The 15,281-nt window shown below is 35.9% G+C and overlaps 3 protein-coding genes and 1 pseudogene across 3 annotated transcripts; all 4 read left to right on the plus strand.

The window, feature by feature from the left end:
* The first annotated feature begins 2,361 nt into the window (after positions 1–2,361).
* LOC108818199 (cyclin-D4-2) lies at positions 2,362–4,395 on the plus strand. The gene is made up of 6 exons (XM_018591097.2): positions 2,362–2,775; positions 2,915–3,001; positions 3,079–3,177; positions 3,254–3,461; positions 3,587–3,717; positions 4,122–4,395. The coding sequence occupies exons 1-6, from the start codon at positions 2,533–2,535 to the stop codon at positions 4,260–4,262; spliced, it is 909 nt and encodes a 302-aa protein (XP_018446599.1). The 5' UTR covers positions 2,362–2,532; the 3' UTR covers positions 4,263–4,395.
* Positions 4,396–6,137: 1,742 nt separating this feature from the next.
* LOC108814933 (classical arabinogalactan protein 4) lies at positions 6,138–7,013 on the plus strand. Its single transcript, XM_018587589.2, is given in 2 exon segments — positions 6,138–6,484; positions 6,487–7,013. Coding segments are annotated over 2 exon segments (429 nt in total). The 5' UTR covers positions 6,138–6,289; the 3' UTR covers positions 6,721–7,013.
* Positions 7,014–8,434: 1,421 nt separating this feature from the next.
* LOC108815824 (protein DETOXIFICATION 28-like) lies at positions 8,435–11,807 on the plus strand. The gene is made up of 9 exons (XM_018588334.2): positions 8,435–8,827; positions 9,246–9,533; positions 9,819–10,072; positions 10,172–10,258; positions 10,370–10,426; positions 10,896–11,134; positions 11,217–11,335; positions 11,419–11,508; positions 11,596–11,807. The coding sequence occupies exons 1-9, from the start codon at positions 8,567–8,569 to the stop codon at positions 11,650–11,652; spliced, it is 1,452 nt and encodes a 483-aa protein (XP_018443836.1). The 5' UTR covers positions 8,435–8,566; the 3' UTR covers positions 11,653–11,807.
* A 506-nt stretch (positions 11,808–12,313) lies between these two features.
* LOC108818223 (protein DETOXIFICATION 28-like) lies at positions 12,314–15,147 on the plus strand (annotated as a pseudogene).
* The last annotated feature ends 134 nt before the right edge of the window (positions 15,148–15,281 follow it).

Below are 15,281 nucleotides of genomic sequence, written 5' to 3' on the forward strand. Positions count from 1 at the left end.
TCAAATTCTAGTTATAGATTTACAGAAGATCCTGATATTCTGAAACTCAGGTGCATGTCGTGGTGGTGGTTGTGGCTGATTCCATGAACTCAGCAACCCATACTTGATAAAAGAATCCAACAATTTCGATGGTTTGGAAGTTGGTTTTCCTGATTCATGAGTAGAGCCATCCCCGTATAGTTGCATTGATGATCGTTAATACCTAGATTAGCAATTAGCATTTGATAAGCGCCTAGCCATCCATTGATGCTCTCAGCTAACGCAACTGAAGATGAAGTAAAAGAAGATTCAAGAAGAGACCTAGAGAGAAAAGAGAATAATACATTATTTTAGCAATGCGAGTGGAAGATGCCGAGAACTCAGAAGCTTACTATCAAGAACCAATCAACGTATAAAATAGTTGGGAGAATCAACTAAGCCTCTCAAGATTACCCTTTTTTTAATAGAAAATCGTTTAGCAGAAAGAAAAAAAAAGATTACAACAAAAGTAACAGAAATTTCGGGTTAGCGCCTATTCATCCTATTAGGCTTGGTCAGGAACTCAACTTCTCAGTGTTCTACTATGGCTTTTGAAGAAGCCATAGCTGAGCTTGGCACACTGAAAAGAAAACCTACAAAGACGGCACTCTCGTTATGGCTGCTCAGGGATCTTGACTCTTGAGGAAGGGTTGGGGAGTGGTACGGAACACGTTTCCACCACCAGATTTCAATCTCAAAATGACCTTAACCTTATCTCAAGACTGAAAAAGTTATTGAACTGTTTACGATGATTATGTGCGCAGCTTGTTGATTTATCTGCTCTTATCAAAGGTCTAGAACTATGCTCTTTTAAAATTGCCATATCTTGACATTGCTCAAACCTTGGAAACCTCTTTGATTCTTCTACGGTCTGCTCTGGTTCAAGTTCGAAACGAACAATCTAAGGTCTCCTTTAAAGTTAGAAACTAACACGCTAAGGTCTCCTCTGGTTCAAGTTAGAAACCAACAATCTTGGTTTCATTGTTTTGGGGGGTGAATATAGTAACTTTTTCTTTGCAAATATAATAAAACCAGTCAAAGTCTAAGCAACAAAATTTATGTAACATAGAGCGACCATAAGACGTGCACACACTTATGCAAGATTCGAGGTGAGAATCAAAAGAAGTCTGAATCTCATTGCACAAAGAGATGCAAAACATCAAAATTGTACTTGGACCACTTTGTCTGCATTGCATGCATGAAACAATATATTAAATAGAACACAGTCTTTGGTCTATTTCTGAGTCATACATAATTGTTTTCACATATATTACTTCAACTTTTCATTTCCCCCACCAATCTTTTCAGAGAAAGATACTGTAAACATTAAAAACTAAGAACCAAAGTTGCTCGATCACACGTGATTCCAGTCCACCTCCACTACAAAGTTATACGAATTGTTCTCAAGTTGAAAGTTATATTTGATTTATAGATATAAAACATTATAATTGATATATGGAACTTTTTAGCTAGGGGCATCATTCTTTTGTAAGAAACCCACCGATCTCTTTTCTTTTGTTAGGTTGTTCGCTTTACTTGTTTTTTTTACTGCAAATAAATATTGTGATGCATAGAAGTAGCCTACATAGAAGACCGTAGCCAAAAAAAAAGCTTGAGATTAGACTAGAGTGATATGTTTGTCAAAAAAAAAAAGACTAGAGTGTAATGTTATTACCAAATGTTCATAACTCAACCAAAAGGTATCAATCAAGACAAAGTTTAGAAGTCATAGAAACAAGCAAAGACAACGAAACTAATATTACATACGGAGCGAAACTAAAATACGCAAATATGTTTTTGGGATTAGGAAGATTATATGTTGCACCTAGAACTTTATGATAAAAAAGAAAGTTATAGTGCAATGCTATCTAGTCACATGACATGATGATAATCAGAGGTTCTGAAAAAATGTTGAGGTCTCAGACGAACAACCGCTTTTGTACTCCACTAACTAAAAGAAGTTATTTACAAGCTTTTTCGAAATATAGTGGTGAAAGAGAGATTCAAACTTCATTTAATCTCTTACATACTATATAAAATAAATGGTCCGTTGTACCTTAGGATTAAACATTCGCTGTATCTTCAGATTATGTGAATTTTTATTCATTTTTATTTATTTTTTTTAAAAGGAAAAATGAAGATAAGAGAAACCATTGACCCTTTTCACACCCATTTGACAAAGTATTTTCCATATTTAAAAATAAAAATATTTGTTTCCATGCTAAATGATAGTTCAATTTGAATTTTCTCCATCACATTTCAATCTCTTTAAGAAAGCCACATTTTCATTTATATATCAAATAATTTTTATCCTCACCTCCTCTTTCGTTTTATCTCTTCTGACCCCAAAAATAATCTCAAAGTATATAACAAAGGAACAACAAATCCAAATAAAACAGAGACAAAATCTTTTCTTTTCTTTTTTTTTTTGTGTTCAGTTCATTATCTCTTAATACTATAAGAAAACGAAACAAACTTGTAAACAGATCGGAAAAAGGCAACAGCCTCTCTATAATGATGTCAGAAATCGAAAGATCCAGTTTTGACGATGAGAACTCGATTTCTTCTTCATACGGAACAACATCGATCCTTCTTCACCAGGTGGGTTTTCCCTTTCCATCGGAGGAAGAAGAGAACATCAGAGAGATGATCGACAGAGAGAGACAACACTCTCCGAGAGATGATTACTTAGAGAGACTGAGAAGTGGTGATTTGGATTTCAATGTCAGAAACCAAGCCCTTGATTCGATTTTGAAGGTCAGACCTTTTTCTTCTTTCTTCTTTCTGTTGTTGTTGACTCGATTCTTAAACTAAGTCAAATGTTTTCAGTGAGACTTTGATCTGAAATAAATAAATAAATAAATAAAAAGACATGACCTTTGGATTATTATTACAGGCTTGTGAGGAACTTCGACTCGGACCGGTGTGTATATGCCTAGCGATTAACTACTTGGATCGTTTCTTATCTGTTCACGACTTGCCTGTAAGTTATAGATTGATAAACCTCTTTTTTGATTATTGATTGAAAGAGTGTGTTATGATGATAATTTGTTTCTCTAGAGTGGGAAAGATTGGGCTGTGCAGTTGTTAGCTGTGTCTTGTTTATCCCTGGCTACTAAAGTTGAGGAAACTAAAGTTCCTGAGTTAAAGCATCTTCAGGTTTTATACTAATCTCCCATTGTCTCCGATTGTAGTTATTGAAACCAGAATCAACATTGTAGTAATGATAATATAGGTTGGAGATCCTCGGTTCGTGTTTGAGGCTAAACATGTTCAAAGAATGGAGCTTTTGGTGTTGAATGTATTGAAATGGAGGTTACGAGCCGTGACGCCGTGCTCTTACGTGAGATACTTTCTGAGTAAGATCAATGGCTATGATGATCGAGAACTGTCCTGCAGACTGATCTCCAGAGTGTTACAAGTGATAGCTAGTACAACCAGAGGTGAATGGTCTCTCCTTTTTTTTTTAATTCAGTTATGCATTCAATGTCAACTCCAAAAACTAGTTTTGCTTTTGGGTTATGGGTAAAAAGAAACAAGAGGATTTATGGTGGTTGGTTGTGGACAGGTATTGACTTTTTGGAGTTTAGAGCTTCAGAGATTGGTGCTGCTGTTGCACTTTCTGTTTCTGGAGAACAACTCCATACATTACAGTTTGACAAATTCTCCTTCTCTTCCTTCTGCCCACACCTTGATAAGGTAAAGAAAAGTTCACTTTTATACTAACAAAATTGGAAGTTCAGTATCCTAGTAGATACTGATGGATATGGAAACATAAATTCATTGCACGTTGTATGCTTATGTCCCCTGTTTGAATGCATACCAAAACTAGTTCCAGTATAGGCCAGAGAAAAACTGACCAATTCAATTATGATCGTCCTTGTGAGCCCTCGTGACATACTCACATGTTTGGTAAATGTTGTTTTGTTTTTCTCAATTCCAAATCTGATGGGTTTCAACTACAATCAAACTAAGAGGATCTCCTCATGGGGACCAAAACAAAAAAGTTGTGTTATTTTTTTTTTTGGGTAAAAGTAAACGTTATCTTTGTCTGTTTTTATGTCTTGTTTCATATTTTGTTTGGTGTTTGTGTGTGTGTGTAGGAGAGAGTGAAGAAGATTGGTGAAATGATAGAGAGAAATGGGTCAGCTTCGTGTCCGCAGACACCACCCAATAATGCAGTCTTACGATTTAAGACTCTTTCTACTTCTTCTGTTTCCTCCTCTCTCACTTCTCTTTTTTGAATTTCTCTCTCTCTCTCTCTCCCCTTTTTTAAAAATGTCGTAATTGAAATTTTGATAAAATAAACAAACAAGCAAAAAAATTGCAGAATTACTTATAAATAAACGTGAAAATGTGTTTTGTCGGAAAAAAAAACGTGAAATGTGTTTTTTATTTGCGGAACTATGACTCTATGAGAGATATATATAAGGCTACTGTTGCTTATTTGGCTTGTTTTTTTGGTTCCCGCCAAATATTAAAGCGGGAAACTAACCGACTCGGTTAAGCGAGAGTTGACTTTCTCCTACAAACAAGACATTTGAAAAAATGGCTCGTAACATCGTAATGAGCTTTGACCAAAAAAAAAAAAAAAACATCGTAATGAGCTTACAATTTAGCCCATTTGGATAATATATTTTGTTTTATTCTGATCTTTTGTTATCACTTGAATCAGTCGAAATCCAGCGATAAGGGGCTTCTAGTGGAGCCCAAGTTGATAACATATGACAAAATCGAATAGTAGGCTAACTAATGATTAATGAAGTATTGGAGATTAGGGATTGGTTTATAATTACTTTCATGGTCGTTACCTGATATTTTCCTTGGTAAAAGCATTGTAATCGTCTTGTAAAACAGATAAAATCTACACTTTATGATTATTGATTAGTGGGCAAACTATTCAACTAATCATTGAAACATGAGTTGATTATTTCACTTCTTTACTGACATGATCTATTATCTTTTTTGTGTCTATTACCTCACAATCAAACTGGTATGATAAAAGCTACTTCTTATATAAACTGTTAATCAACTATTGGTTAAATGAGCCAATTTACTATTCAGGTGTTATACTAGTATTTTACCTTATTTAGGTCTTATATAGTTATACTATTTTCTGGGGAATAATGAATTACTAGCTCTGTTTGTGGTTCAATCGAACCAAAAAAAAAACTGAAGAAAGGACACTTTACATCCTGAATCGCTGTGGAAATAGCCTGTAAATGTACCAGACGCTTCTTATTATCACTTCTTTCGGCTGGTGTCATACTTTGTACTATTTATCAAAAATATATAAATCCACTGACAGCTATTTCCAACGGGTATATTAGCAATGTCCAACGGTAACAACACCAATAATATTCACAAAACCTAATCCAATGGTCAATCAGGTCGGGCACATGGGGTTAATGATTAATTACGAGTTTTCATATTTCTTTATAAGATAACTTATAGTATTATTATGCCAAAAAACTTACTATATATAAAAGAAAACAAAAAGGGTTGCTGATTATACAATTAACTAACGGGTGGATCAAGTAGACAGAAAGACATGCGAAGTTGCAACTCTTTGATTCTTGAACTAAACATGTTAAGCTGTCTCACCACATTTGCCACGTCCTGCCTAACATAATAATCTTTGAAAATCATATCACTACAATTTTTGGAACCTCTCTACAATTATATTCCACAGCCAATCACAGCTGGCTACGTCAAATCCTTACTCACCTAATAAAAATTAACTTCTCCTAATTTAACATTTTAATCCATGGTCTGTAGATTGTATACTAAGCAAAGTCAATATAATAAGATGTTAAACTTCATCCGACTAATATTTTGGTATTCATATCTTCCATATGTAATTCGGGTTACCTTATAAAATATGTTCTTTTTTACTACCTTATAAAATATGTTCAGTAGCCGTTATCGATATATCTAATTAATCATGACCCTCAATTCTGTTGAAAAGAAACAAAAAAAATCAAAATATTAATGCCTCGGCCTTGGAGAGTAGACTACTCGGTTTAGCAACCCCCATGTTCCAATTATGCGTTTGCATGTTAGTCTGCAGGTTTTATTTTTTAATATATTAAAGATTTTAGGAATCTCCATTTAACTAATTGAAATAATTCTTAATTTCCTCCCTCCCCTTTTTATACATCTCCTCCATTTTCTTCACACTTCACAACTCTCTAATAATCTCACAATCTCTCTCGCATTCTAAAACCAGAAGAAGAAGCATTATCTAGCAGAAGTAAAAAAGAAGTGAGAGATGGCTTCCAAAATGGTCCAAGTTTTCTTGATAATGGCTCTCTTTGCTACGTCAGCCCTCGCTCAAGCCCCGGCTCCTACACCAACCATCACTCCTCCTGCCGCAACACCCCCTCCCGTTGCAACTCCTCCTCCCGTAGCTACTCCTCCACCAGTGGCCACCCCACCACCAGCCGCAACCCCAGCCCCAGCCACCACTCCCCACCAGCTGCGACTCCAGCCCCCGCCACTACTCCACCATCGGCCGCTCCTTCTCCCTCTGATGTTCCCACCGCATCTCCACCGGCGCCTGAAGGTCCAGCATCGAGCCCTGACGGTCTTGCTCCAGGGCCTTCAGAAGAAGCACCTGCCCCAAGTGCCGCTTTCTCCAACAAAGCTTTCGTCGCCGGAACCGCTTTCACCGCCATTATGTACGCCGCCGTTTTCGTTTGAGATTTTTTTTTTTAATTTTAAAATTCACAATCTTTTTTTTTGTTGTAATTTCACCCCAATTATTTCAAATCCTTGGTGTTATGTGAGAATTTCATTTATTTCGTATTTCGCTACTTGATCGTGTATTATGTGTCACGTGTGTCGGATCGTGGAAAGTAATTCGTGGTCGGAACCAATGGAATGCTGACGCGTTTATTTACCATTGGAAGGGCTTTGTATCATTGTATGGTCTGTGTAGAGGTGGAATTTGTTTATGTAAATCCAATTGACAGTTTAATAAAATCATTTCATTACTCGTTCGTTTACAAAAATAAAATCTGTTACATGTACATTACATAAGGCCCATGATATGTGTGATATAATCCAATTAGCCCATTTACTTTATTCCAAAAGCTCAGTAATTCCCAGAATATAAATCAGGTAACCCACGTGATTAAACTATTTATCTAACTAATAATCTTCTAGAAGTTTCATTCTGTTAAATTGTCCACTTGGAGATAACCACGTTGATGGCATTGATTTTCCAACTGACAAGACCCTGGCCCCATTTTAATCATCGCCTTTTAACAACTCTGAGTTTTCTAACAACTCTAATAGTTTTAGTATGTTATCAAGTCCTTCATTTTGTTGACAAAAATGAAAATTCCAGTCCACCATTTAAGACCTCACTCCGGTGCCTATGGGTTCAATCATCCGGTTATAAATTAGGGTATAAATTATAGCGCATTCCGAACCATTCGTGTTTCCCTTAAAAGCGTACTTATACGATTACTTTTTGCATACTGTGCAATGCCTTACACTTTACTTACTACTAATACACAACTAATCGTTCCCTCTAGTTAATATGGACGTCAACCCATAGACCATGATTAATACATATTTCTTATGGAGGGTTTCTTAACGAATATAAGAGACGTTTTTTTATATTCGTTAAGAGACTTTTTTGTAAGAAACTACATTAATCATGTTCTTATTGACTCTTCAATCTAGGGAATAGGAATATTACGCTCCACCATTAATTGTTTGGAAAATCATGCATGAATACTCAAACTATTTGAAGATCAAATTGTTGACTCTTCAAAATATAGTTTCTTGCTGAGACATCAACAAAGTTGGCCAAGCGTATAGTTTCTTACTTATTATCCTGATCTCTCTTCGTCAGATTGGTTGGAAAACTTGGAGTATTGAAGTCCCGTATGGTTGAGGCTTGAAGTTTGGAGTTAATGATCAAGCTGCAGGGTTTACATGTTTTAACTTCCTTTCTGTTTGATTTGTATTCTCTTTTAGAATATTTCCAATGTAAAACACTGCCTTTTCTTTTAAAATGGAGTTATGTTATAAGGAGCTGATCAGTTTACTCAAACTATATTCCATTTTAGAATAAAATAATAAAGTATAGTAATGAATAAAAATAAAAATATTATTCCAGGTATAGACTTAATTGTTTACTCTATTGTAAAGTAAAAAATTGAATAAGATTTAAGCATTTATTTATCTAAATTTTATTTAAAATAAAATATAGAGTGTAGTTGGAAATGATCTTATGGTTTTTGGAACATTTTTGTTTGCCTTTATATATAGCTAAGCAATCTTGGGTCCTAGGTAATAGTTTCATTCGTTGCAAATGGGTCCTAGGTAATAGTTTCATTTATTTTCAATAATAATACGACTAGGGTTAATGGCCTATAAAACGAGAGAAACTGAGTTGCTAAAGATGTGTAGTATATATGGAATGAAATTGGAAGAGAGGAACGTTTAAAACTTAAAAGATATATCCGAACTACTCTACCTATCTTCTATCGTCTACAATTTATTTTGTTACACTTTAATTTCCAGAAGATCGAACATGGCAGACAGAGACGAGGTAGCAGAAGCTGTAGAGATGGCTCCTCTGCTGAAGGATCAAAATGCGGTGGAGGAAGGGGGAGATATATGGATAGAGACAAAGAAGCTATGGAGTATTGTTGGACCGGCAATATTCACCAGAGTCTCGACATATTTATTCTTCCTCATCACTCAGTCTTTCGCGGGCCATCTTGGCGAGCTCGAACTCGCTGCAATCTCCATCGTCATCAACATCATCATTGGCTTCACCTATGGCCTTCTCGTACACACACATATTACATATATAAACATTTTATGGCTTATATTTTAAATTTTAACCTTTTAAGAGGCTATATATATATATATATATATATATATATATATGAAAACACCTTCAAATGTTGACAAACCAAAGTTTTGTTCAATAAATAGCACAAATTTTTTTTAACAAAATAGCATTTATTAGAAGATAAAAATAAATATATTAATATTTTTGAGTTTAGTGTTTAATATTGAAGTTAGGAATTAAAGTTTATGATGCAAGGTAATTTTGTGTGTCTATTAATTAACAAATGTTATTTGAAAGAAAAAAAATGAATACTATTTTTTTCTAAGTACTATTTTCTAACAATTTTTTTTTAGAAGTGCAAGTTATGAGATTTGCCCTATGTATAAATTTCTTCTTTTTTTTATATATGCAGCTTGGAATGGCGAGTGCGTTGGAAACGTTGTGCGGTCAAGCCTTTGGAGCAAAGAAGTATGACATGTTAGGAGTGTATATGCAGCGATCTTGGATTGTTCTCTTCTTGTTCTCCATCTTGCTCCTCCCTATGTTCTTCTTTGCAACCCCGATTCTTAAGTTTCTTGGCCAGCCTGAAGACATTGCTGAGCTCTCTGGCACCGTCGCTGTTTTGGCCATTCCTCTCCACTTTGCATTTGTCTTTGTTTGCCCTATCATCCGATTTCTCCAGTGCCAGCTCAAGAACGAAGTATGTAGATAAATATCTATTCATTCAGAGGCTTAATAATAAGCTCTTAAAGATATTTTGACGTTTAGTCTAGTGCATGACTTCCCTTACATAGACTGATCATTATTAGGATAGCATTTTTCATATAATGCATTTCATTTGTTTAGGTATTCAGTCACTACCTAAGTATATATCCAGTTTTTCATTTCTTCATTGAGCATAACATATCTTGACGAGTAAATATATACGTGATATTAACATCGCTAAATGTGTTTGGTTAATATTCTTTCCCAATATCACCATCAGGTGCTAGCAATAACGGCCGGAGTGACACTTGCAGTTCACATATTTGTGTCCTGGCTTTTTGTGTACGGTCTTAAGCTTGGATTCATATGGACCATGATTACTTTTAGTTTGGCATGGTGGCTCAATGTCATCATCTTGTTTGTTTACATCGTATGGGGAGGTTGTCCGCTCACTTGGACCGGTTTCTCCATGGAAGCTTTCACGGGACTATGGGAATACGCTAAGCTCTCTGCCTCCTCCGGAATCATGCTTTGGTACTATATATTGGTTTAGACGCCACTTGTATCACATTTTTTCTTATGCTATACGTATCGAAAACAACTTACTGTAGATTTTTATATATCGAGCGGCAGCTTGGAGTTTTGGTATTATAGGATTTTAATTGTGATGACTGGAAATTTGGAGGATGCAAAAACTGCTGTTGACTCTTTGTCTATATGGTAAGAAAAATATATTCATCTATTGCTTTTTAGTTTAATATAGCATTGTAGTCACGTTTCTTCTGTATATAATTTTGTTGGAAAACTTATACTTACAATTATCATGGCCAGCATGTCGATAAATGGTTTGGAGCTGATGATTCCACTTGCTTTCTTCGCCGGGGCTAGGTAACTAATCAAATCTTATGTACTAAAATGCATGAAAGATGTGCAAACAAAAGAAAAATGTTTTTGTAACGTAGACTTATGCCAACGGTTTTTGTCTACCAATGATAGAGCCACAGAAACATCACGACGTGAGCGGAAATGAAGTTTATGACATTTTCCTTTGTTCATGCATATCATCATGCATCAGCAATCTTTCTTGAAATCTCACAGTGGAATTTGTGTGTACCTTGATAAAGACCGGTTAGATCTAATTAGACTGAGTCGTGGCTTAAGCAATCGCTTATAGATCTACTATAATAGTATGTCTTTCCAGCTAGTATTTTCTACAATTATTTTTCCACGAAAAGCTAAGTGTCGGAGAAAAAAGTGGGCTGAGATTGCTAGTTTTACAATTATGCTTTGTGTACTTAATAAGTTAATAGCAATAAACATCAATATCAATAATTAATAAGAAGAACTATTCTTTCAGGGTACGAGTGGCGAATGAATTAGGAGCAGGCAGCGGAAAAGGAGCAAGATTCGCAATGATCATATCAGTGACACAATCATTAATCATCGGAATTATATTTTCAGTGCTCGTAGTACTTCTTCGTGATCAAATAGGTTGGATTTTCTCTTCAAGTGAAACCATCACAAAAGCAGTTACCGATCTCTCTATTCTTCTAGCCTTCACGATTCTTCTCAACAGTGTTCAGCCGGTTCTGTCCGGTACACCATCCATTTTTTTCTTATCTCAAGATAAAACCAGACCAATGTTTGTGTGTTGAGTGTTTGATTTTTGATCATTAAGGTGTTGCGGTCGGATCGGGTTGGCAATCATTTGTGGCATATGTAAATTTGGGAAGCTACTATTTCATTGGACTTCCTCTTGGATTTGTTATGGGCTGGATTTTCAAGTCTGGTATTAAGGTTAGTCAGTCTCTTTTGTGAATTTGATACAATATTTTGTAGGTTAATCTTTATTATATCATGACTGTTATATATGATAATAGGGCATGTGGGCTGGTATGATATTGGGAGGAACTGCAGTTCAGACTGTGATATTGATCTTTATTACCATGAGATGTGACTGGGAGAAAGAGGTAATTCAATTTTTTGCTTATTATGTTAAATGACTTGTTTTTACGCATGTCTTTTAATTATATAGTCGTTTTATTTCGGATTTACAGGTTCAGAAAGCAAATGCCCGCGTTAAAAAATGGTCTGTTTCCGATGAAGGAAATTGAAGACAATCGAACGTCAATAGTATCATTTGAATCACTATTGCTAGTAGTAAGTTACATAATCGGTGTAGTGTCTGGTTCCGCTGTCTAAACCTAAACCGGAGCAACGACCGATTTGTTTCTTTGTTATGAATAAAGAATTAAGTCTACTTTCACTACAGACTTTCTTATCATAGATTCATAACTAAAAAATGAGTCATCTATTTCGAAGAAAAAAACAAACAAAAAGTTTGTTGTCAAACGGTTTATCACATAATTTCTAATACACGTTACGTGACCGGGGATGACCGAATAAGAGATGCTCGGACGTAATACACCGAAGAATGTATACAAAAATATTAAATAGATCTCGTATGATTAAACCAGTTAATCGGTATATTTAGTATCCGGTTCGAAGTTTCGGAACCGAAACCTAAGCAATGGCGTAGTTGGCGAGAAATATACAATGATCACGTCTCCTTTCATGTTTATTCTCTGGTTTTGCAACAAATAATTTAAAACGTCAAGGGGCCCGATTCTGTATAGAAGAAGAAAGTATTAACTACATAACGACGAAAAAAAGTCGAGACAAAAAAAACGGAGTTGTTAAATTCGTGACAACCAGTAATGTGGACGTACATGGCACATAAAGCGATGTAAACTGAGTTGTTGATGAAAGTCAAAGGTATGGTTTTGGAGTTGAAATGAAAGAGGATTACAATATGTTAAAATAATTGACGCAGGCATGGTGGTTTAATGGTAAAATAAAACCATCCTGAAAGCGAGGGACCGTAGCGCGTTTCCAGCTTCTGCGTTTTATTTCATGAGATTAGATGGCAACTGTTTTCCACAAAGTCTCGGGAATTAGCACAGTTTTCGGTTCTTAACCTACCGGTTGTAAAAAACAATATTTATAAATTCCGTGTTACTGATTAATACCATCACGTATCTGCTCTCATCGACTCTTTTATTTTATAGATTTATAACTTTCCAGAATATCGGCGATGGGAGAGAGAGACGACGAAACAGGAGGTGTAGAGAAGGCAAGGATTCCTCTATTAAGGGATCAAAATGAAGCGGATGAAGATGGAGATATACTGGTGGAGACGAGGAAGCTATGGCGAATCGTTGGACCAGCCATATTCACCAGAATCACAACCTACTTGATCCTCGTCATTACTCAGGCCTTTGCCGGCCACCTCGGCGAGCTCGAACTCGCCGCTATCTCCATCGTTAACAACGTCATCATCGGCTTCAACTTCGGCCTTCTTGTATACACACACATAGAAACATTACTTGGCTTATATTATAATGTTCTTATGAATAAACTATGAAATTTTAATGCAGCTTGGAATGGCTAGTGCGTTGGAAACTCTATGTGGTCAAGCGTTCGGAGCGAAAAACTATAACATGTTAGGAGTGTATTTGCAGCGGTCTTGGATTGTTCTCTTCTTATTCTCCATCTCGCTTCTCCCAATGTACTTCTTTGCAACTCCGATTCTTAAGTACGTGGGCCAGCCTGACGACATAGCCGAACTCTCTGGTACCATAGCCGTTTGGGTCATTCCTATACATTTCGCATTTGCTTTCGTTTTCCCTCTCAACCGATTCCTCCAATGCCAACTCAGGAATAAGGTATATATGTAACATTGTTTTTTTGTTCAAAAAAAAAAAAAAATGTAACATTGTTTTAGCCTAGTTTATTTCTCATTTAGATTGTTATTGGCCATATCACACAGTTAATTGGCATTTGGTAGCTTGTTCTAGCATTTCTAGCATGCTAGTATCCACCGAAGTCTAATGACTGAATATGTTCTTCATACATGTGTTACAAAAAAAAAAGAATATGTTCTTCATACTATTATTACAACCAGGTGATTGCAATATCGTCTGGAGTGTCACTTGTAGTTCACGTATTTGTGTGCTGGCTTTTTGTGTACTATCTTGAACTTGGAGTCATTGGGACCATGGCTACTGTTAACGTGGCATGGTGGTTTAATGTACTCCTCTTATTTATTTACACCACTTGCGGTGGTTGTCCACTCACGTGGACTGGTTTCTCCATCGAAGCTTTCACAGGACTCTGGGAATTCGCTAAGCTCACTGTCTCCTCCGGTGTCATGATCTGGTATCACTCGTTAAACGCCACTAGTGTCGCATTTTTTAAGTTTAGTTCACAACTGGAACACAACTTCTTACGGTAGACTTGTATGGAGACAGCTTGGAGAATTGGTATTATAAGATTTTAATTCTGATGACTGGAAATCTGAAGGATACAAAAATTGCTGTTGACTCCTTGTCTATATGGTACGTCAAATATACATAATTTGATGAATAGCATAATTAGTATGAAAAGCTTTCGTAGCAATATTAATTATTTATTAACTATTTTTATAATCACAATATTGCTCACTGGTAGCATGTCGATAAATGGACTGGAGCTGATGATTCCAATTGCTTTCCTCGCCGGGACCGGGTATAACCACTCTGTCGTTATCATGCTATCGTGCAGATGTTTTTTTTTAGATTGGTAAACTTTGTATTATTCACATTTTGAAAACGTCGCTTAACAAATTTGTTTTTATAGCGTACGAGTGGCGAATGAACTAGGAGCAGGAAGTGGGAAACGAGCAAGATTTGCTATGATCGTATCAGTGACACAGTCCTTACTCATCGGAATAATATTTCGGTGCTAGTAGTATTTCTTCACGATCAAATCGGTTGGATCTTCTCCTCAAGTGAAACCGTCATAAAAGCAGTCAATGATCTCTCTATTCTTTTAGCCTTTACGATTCTTCTGAACAGTGTCCAACCAGTTCTTTCGGGTACGCTACAGAAACAAACTAACTGATTAGTTGTTCTAGAATATACCGAGTCAACGGTTGTCTTTATATTTTTGGTTAGGTGTTGCGATTGGTTCGGGTTGGCAATCATTTGTGGCGTATATAAATTTGGGATGCTATTATTTCATCGGACTTCCACTAGGATTTGTCATGGGCTGGATTTTCAAATCTGGCGTTAAGGTAAACGCCAGTTTTCTTTTAATATAAATAAATTTCAGAATGTAAAGATTAACTCCTTAATCTTTGTGTGTGTGTGTTGTGCATATTGTGATTTTACGTGTTAGGGCATTTGGGGCGGTATGATATTCGGAGGAACTGGGATTCAAACATTGATATTGATTTTTATAGTTGTAAGATGTGACTGGGAAAAAGAGGTACCATAAAAAAAAAGTTGTTTATTGCTTTTGGTTCATGTGTATGTCTTTTTAATTAAAAAAGATGTATATGTCTTTAATGCAATTGTTTCATCGTTTATTTCATATTTGTAGGCACAAAAGGCAACTGCACGCGTTAGAAAATGGTCGACCTCAGACTCAGAGGCAATAAATTGAACATTGCATAATTTGTATACAATAGTAGAGCTATACTCCATAAAACTAGGCCGTGGTTATGAGTAAAGCGCATGCGGTATAGTTTCAATCTCACAAGTTTAATCAACTAAAATTGGCAACTGGTAGATCAGTATAGTATATGTTTGGTTTCGTCGACGGAAACTGGAGCAGTGATTGATTTGTGTTCCTTTACGGATAAGGAATTAAACAACTTTCACTTCCCAATTTTCTCATACAAGTTCTTTACATATAGTAATAG

This window comes from Raphanus sativus, chromosome 7, assembly GCF_000801105.2.
Source record: "Raphanus sativus cultivar WK10039 chromosome 7, ASM80110v3, whole genome shotgun sequence".
Taxonomy (NCBI): Eukaryota; Viridiplantae; Streptophyta; class Magnoliopsida; order Brassicales; family Brassicaceae; genus Raphanus; species Raphanus sativus.

Excerpts from the sequence above, each read along its gene's own strand:
- LOC108818199 (XM_018591097.2), top strand. The coding sequence starts at position 2,533 with ATGATGTCAGAAATCGAAAGATCCAGTTTTGACGATGAGAACTCGATT. Across the intron at positions 2,776-2,914 it reads CCCTTGATTCGATTTTGAAG|GCTTGTGAGGAACTTCGACT; the intron begins GTCAGACCTTTT and ends TTATTATTACAG. Across the intron at positions 3,178-3,253 it reads CTGAGTTAAAGCATCTTCAG|GTTGGAGATCCTCGGTTCGT; the intron begins GTTTTATACTAA and ends ATGATAATATAG.
- LOC108815824 (XM_018588334.2), top strand. The coding sequence starts at position 8,567 with ATGGCAGACAGAGACGAGGTAGCAGAAGCTGTAGAGATGGCTCCTCTG. Across the intron at positions 9,534-9,818 it reads AGTGCCAGCTCAAGAACGAA|GTGCTAGCAATAACGGCCGG; the intron begins GTATGTAGATAA and ends TATCACCATCAG. Across the intron at positions 11,336-11,418 it reads TTTTCAAGTCTGGTATTAAG|GGCATGTGGGCTGGTATGAT; the intron begins GTTAGTCAGTCT and ends ATATGATAATAG.